The sequence below is a fragment of the Nelumbo nucifera genome, chromosome 2, assembly GCF_055504915.1.
Source record: "Nelumbo nucifera cultivar China Antique chromosome 2, China Antique-T2T, whole genome shotgun sequence".
Classification (NCBI taxonomy): Eukaryota; Viridiplantae; Streptophyta; class Magnoliopsida; order Proteales; family Nelumbonaceae; genus Nelumbo; species Nelumbo nucifera.
In genome coordinates this window covers 71,838,459-71,844,458 of record NC_142650.1, presented here as the reverse complement: position 1 = coordinate 71,844,458, position 6,000 = coordinate 71,838,459, and the positions used below count along the sequence as shown (strand labels likewise).

At 37.2% G+C, this 6,000-nt stretch overlaps 1 protein-coding gene across 1 annotated transcript in view; it reads left to right on the top strand.

Moving 5' to 3' along the window:
• Nucleotides 1-439: 439 nt before the first annotated feature.
• LOC104604127 (uncharacterized) overlaps nt 440-6,000 on the top strand; it is a 185,859-nt gene continuing 180,298 nt past the window's right edge. The window contains exons 1-2 of the mRNA XM_010268359.3: nt 440-858; nt 1,760-1,841. Coding sequence (XP_010266661.1) covers nt 844-858; nt 1,760-1,841 — 97 coding nt within the window. The 5' untranslated portion in view covers nt 440-843. The remainder of the gene's footprint in view (nt 859-1,759; nt 1,842-6,000) is intronic.

Sequence of the window (6,000 nt, the reverse complement as noted above, 5' to 3'; positions counted from 1 at the left end):
AAGAGACTAGCTAACATATTATTTATTAAATAATACGTTAATTTGAAAGAATAAACAAAAATAATAGAATAGTAATAAGCTAATAATAAAATAATAAATATTATTAATATAATATATAATAATATATTAATAAAATATATATAAATTAACTATAAATACTAATAAAATAATAACTATATATTCATAAAATTTTAATAAAATAATACAAAATTTAAAAAATTCAGTTGATTCCGATTCAAAATCCCAATGAACCAAATAGCAACAACCGAATCCGATTTAATTCCTGATTGAATCAAACAGGCGTAGGAGTCCAATTTTGGGAGATTTCGATTCCGTTTCCAAATTCGACCCTGTACGCAAACCAAACAGTCCCTTATTTTTTCGCGGGAAGTGTGCAGTTATGAATTTTTGAGCTAAGGCGACGTGTATGCTGCTTGGAAGCAGCATATGCTAGATGGAGAGCGTATGGAGGGATGGCAAAAGCAAACGATCAACCTACATTTTCTACGACATGTCGTAGTCCTGCGCTCAAACAACTAAATCAAAGCTTTTGATTGATTTGTTGCCACGGTCCGACCTTGAATTTGATGAAGTGGTTTTTTCAGTAAATGTAAGGCCACGGTTTTCTGTTTTAGCCCTGCGTTACGACGTAAAAATCATTCGTTTCTTCCAACCGTCCGGCTATTTAGGTTTATCGCGCATTGGATTTCCTCACGTACCGGACTGGTCGAAGAAAGTTTTCTTTCAATTGCAGTTCTTCGCTGTCGATCGCAGATCCGCAGAGCGATCGTAAGAGAAGCTCGGTTCGTTTGCAGCATATGAGGATCGATTTGGTCCGTCACCATGCTTGAGGCGCACGTAAGATCCTTGTTTCCATTGTTCTCTATTTAACCATTAACCTCTTGATCAAATTATTTCTCAATTTAGTTATATTGATCCTTAGCGTTGCTTGCTTGGATTGATTTTGGGCTCTAATCTATTTGAGTTGTCAATTGAATGCTTAACTAAACCTATTTTGGGTTCTGTTGTAATATTGTGATTCTGTTTTGGGAGAGTTAAGAGAGTTTATCTCTCCCTCCGTAATTCTTTTCTCTCTTTGATTTAACTTTAACGAATTCATTCAGTTATGATGAAAAAAAAAAAGAATGCTTAACTAAGTTTTTTTCCCCAGTAGCAACTAAACTAACTCTGCTTCTTTTTGAGGTTATGGTCAACCACCTGTGCTTTATTCTAACTCACCCAATTCTCTTTGTCATTTGTCCCTCACTACCTAGAGAAACCCTTTTAATTAGTATTGCATGGACTCTCCTAAATGGACGATGTGTTTGTATTGGACATGTGTTGGAGTCAGACACTCCAGATTCTTGAGAACACTCCTATGTAACACTTCCTTTTAATTTCCTACCTTATTTGACACAAATGAACAGATGGTGTTTAAGATAAATGCCATTTTGTAACTTAAATAACATCTTTTCTGGGTTGTTTTGTAATCCTACCAAGGGGGGGGGGATGGTAGTCGTTGCTTTCCATTGTTGTATAATTGATTGTATATTATGTTTATAATGATTGAATAACTTCATAATTACTTATCAAAAAAATGTTTATACAATAGACATATGTTTGTAGTACTTGTTTTGGGTTAATTTTCTTCAAGCTAAACTAATCTCGTATTTGGAATTTTAGTAATGAAGATAGGGAAGTTGTGCACATTTTCTTTATTTGCATTTCCTTAGTTGATAAAGAATTATATGGCTTGTAGGTTTTGCACCTGCTTCGCCAATATCTTGGTGAATATGTTCATGGGCTCTCAGCAGAGGCTTTAAGAATCAGTGTGTGGAAAGGTTCATATCTGAAGTATTATATTTACTGAACTTCTTTGAACCGCTATGACATTATGCTGCAAAAATCCTGAACATCCTTTGTAGTACCTTATTAACTTGTCTTTGAGTGTAGTTTAGCTTCTGTGCAATCTGAATAATGTACCATTTTTATTGCCCTGTTCTTTTCATATCCTCAACTATCCTTCAGGTTTGGTATCTTGTATTTATCTTATCTGTTCTCTTTCTGTGTTTCTTTTCTAATTAAATTGTTAGTACATGGTATTTGATGTGCATGACATTGTGTTGTGTGAGGAGTGAATCTTTTTTTATTGTTTAAGCTCAGAACTTGGAAATGAACTTTTGTATTTCAATTATTATATATTTTGATCAGTTACATATAGACTTATGGAGAAGGGAAAGTCATTGCTCTTTTTTTTTGGTCCTATTGGCGTAGGCGATTCTTTTCGAGCTGAGATCATAGCAGTGATGGAAGGAATGAAGAGAGCAAAAGATTTTGGCTGTCAAAAGCTTGTTTTTGAAGGGGATTCAAAACTGGTCATAGGGTTTATTGAAGTATGCTAATGAAAAAAAATGTTTAACCAGCTAGCACAAGGTGTGGAGATTCAGTTACATTGGGTAAAAAGGTGTGCTACTACATTTGCAGATACCCTCCTAAACAAAGGGGTGGGAAGGGAACATTTATTTTGGGCCGTTTTGTAATTGACTTATATTTATTTTCTTGGGGAGGGTTAAGAGAGTTTACCCCTCCCTAGTTCATTGTACTTTATCATTTTTTTTTTAATGAAAGTTGCTGTTATTGATAAAAGAAAAATATATGGACTTACGGAAAAAAATATAGGAACAGATTTACCCAATAGACAAGCTTTGCATTTTACCACCCTCTACACCTGAAAAACAAATCCAATTAGAAGCCTTTTGAAGAAGTGGCTAGACTATTCAGTCCCAGTTTTATGAGGCAGCCTGAAAAGATGTGGCTTCTGTTTCAGTCCCAGTTTCCCCATTAGAAGCCATGGGAAGCAGTGGCAAAGTCTTCAATTGTGAAAGACATGGTTATTTTGTTCTTGGAATGGAAACCCCCTCACATAAAAGAATAAAGCTGAACTTTGATGTTATCAGAGTCGGATCGAAAAGTCAGAGAGAGAGAGAGAAGGGAACACAGCAGATTGGTGGGTGTGACACAATGAGTTGGTCGACACCCTAAAAGATATGTTTATATTAAAAAGATAAAAAGGACAAATCTGCCCTTAGTGTACAAAAGAAAGAGAGTACAAATAATAGTTATACAACAAATAAAAGTACAAAAATAGACTTGCGGCTAGATCTTCTCACAGTCTTTGCACTCCCCCTCAAACTAATGCCTAGGAATAAGCATCAGTTTGTTGATGAGAAATAGACGCCGAGCTCGAGTTATTGCTTTAGCCAACAAGTCTGCTAGTTGGAGCCCGGAGGAGACATGAGGAAGAGATCAAGAGATATGGTACCCTCAAGAAGGATTGCAGATGAAATGGCAATCAACTTCTATGTGTTTGGTGAGCTTATGGAAGACGGGGTTGGAAGCAATTTTAATTGCACCGACATTGTTTGCATAGAGAGGAACAAAGATGGTGGTTCATGAAGTATTTCAAATAGAAGAGCCCAAAGCCATATGATCTCACTACACATGGAAGACATAGCCCTGTATTCAGCTTCAATAGAAGATTTGGACACAATAGCTTGATTCTTGCACTTCCACGAGATAAGAGAGTTGCCTAAGAATACACACCAGCCAGTAGTAGACCGTCGAGTGTCAGGGCAGCCAGCCCAATCAGCATCTGCATAAGCCATAAGGCTAATAGAGGATGAGGAAGAGAAGAATATCCTGTGTGATAGGGTGCCTCGTACATATCTAATGATCCGATGAACTGTAGATAAGGTTGTCTTGGGGAAGACACAAACTGACTCACTATCTGAACTGCATAAGATATATCTGGCCGAGTCATGGTGAGATATATCAAACTTCCCACAAGTTGACGATAAAAGGTAGGATCTTCAAGGAGAGAACCATAATCTTTGCTGAGTTTCAAGTTCAGTTCTAGTGGGGTATCCATAATCTTAGAGTCACTAAGATTTGCCAGTTTGACGAGATCAACTGCATACTTTTGTTGGTTAACAAAGTAGCCTTGAGAGTTTCTACTCACTTCAAGTCCCAAGAAATATGCCAAAGGCCCCAATTCCATCTTAAAGGATTCACTGAGTAATTGTTGTAGCCTAACAATTCCTTTTGTATCATCATCTGTAATGAAAATGCCATCGACATAGAGGAGTAATATCGTTACTCCCTATTTCTGCCTTAAGATGAATAAAGAATAACCAAAAGAACTCTGGATAAAGGCAACACCAGTGATGATAGATCTGAACTTCTCAAATAGTCCCTAGGAGCTTGTTTTAGGCCATAAAATGATTTCTTTAGACGACAAACAAGCTATGGGTCTGTATAATATCCAGGAGGGGGCTTCATCTAGATTGTCTCTTTCAACTCCCCATGGAGAAAAGCATTCTTGACATCCATCGGATGGATTGTCCACTATTTGGCTGCAGATACAACCTTCAGAAGTTGTACAGTGGTCATCTTAGCTATAGGAGCAAAGGTCTCCTTATAGTCTATCCCATATTCCTATTTATAGCCTTCTGCAACTAGCCTAGCTTTGTATCTGTCTAGGCTTCCACCAGATTTTAGTTTCATAGAGTAGACCCATCGACTTCCTATGAGAGATGTCTCAGGTGGAGCTTTGACCAAGTCCTAGGTGTCATTCTTAAGAAGGTAGATAAAACAATGGAAATGGAAGGAACGAAAAAATAGCTATGGTTTGGTGAAAAACCATAATGGTCAGGTGGGCGAGAAATTCTAGAGGAACGACGCAAAGTGGGAACAGTAGGTTCAAGGGAAAGGTTAGGTACACTTATTGAGGCAGTTGGAGTGACCGAATCAGCAATTGGTGGTGGAGTAGAGGGCGGCATTGAGACTGAAGAAGGATGTTGCTCCCTGAAGTAGGTCTGAAGTTGTTGTGGAGGTGACAAAGGAATGCCTGAGGTACCTGTAGAATCAAAACTGTACAACAAGGAAATGGAAGGAGCTGGAATTTTACAATATGTTCAAAGGAGGGCACACTTTCAAGAAAAACTACATTATGAGAGATTCTAATACGAGGAACCGAAGGATCATAGCAAAGGAACCCTTTATGTTTAGAACTATACCCCATAATGGCACACGATGCTGCTTGTGTAGTTAACTACTTAACTTCGTGCATTCATGAGGTGGAAGGTGGACAAAACAAGTACAACAAAAAACCCTTTATGTTAAGGACAAGATTTTTGGGGTTGAATTCCATGTTGTTTTAAATAATTTTGGAACTCCCCATCAATATACTCTCTCCCTGAATCTGATCATAGCACACATATTCGAGCATCAAATTGGGTAGTAACATAGGTGTGAAAGTGTTTAAATACTATGTACACTTCAGATTTCTTTCGAAGAAAATAAACCCAAGTGAAACGGGTGCAATCATCAATAAAGGTTATAAAGTACTTATATCTCAGCCGTGAGATAACTGGAGACGACCAGGCATCACTATGTATTAAATAAAAAGGAACTGTTGCATGCTTAGAGTGAGAAGTAAAAGGTAAAATATGACTCTTACATAAACCACAAGTGATAAAATCTTTATTCACATTCTTAAAGGAAACAGTAGAAATAGGTAAACTACCAGAAGTGAATAACTGATCAAGTTTCTTAGAGAATGGATGGCCCAAGTGTTTATGCCACAAATGCCAATCATTATGACAATTAACAGATTCAAAACTAGTAGTAGTAGAAACCAAATACAAAGTAGAAGCAGGTGCAGTCTTATTCTTCTCAAATTCCAAAGCAAATAGTCTTCCCAGTCTACGCCCCTTCCCGTTCACCTCCCCAGTTTGTTGGTCTTGTATCAAACAACCATCAGAAGTGAATGAGACATTGTTACCTTCCTCTACAAGTTGGTCAATAGAAATTAAATTGGTGGTAAGCTTGATGACTTAGAAGTAGATAAATACAAATCATCACATCCAAGTATATCTAGTTTCTCATAATTAGTAGTAACAAAGTGTTTATTGGGAAGATGGGGTTTGGGACACTGACCAA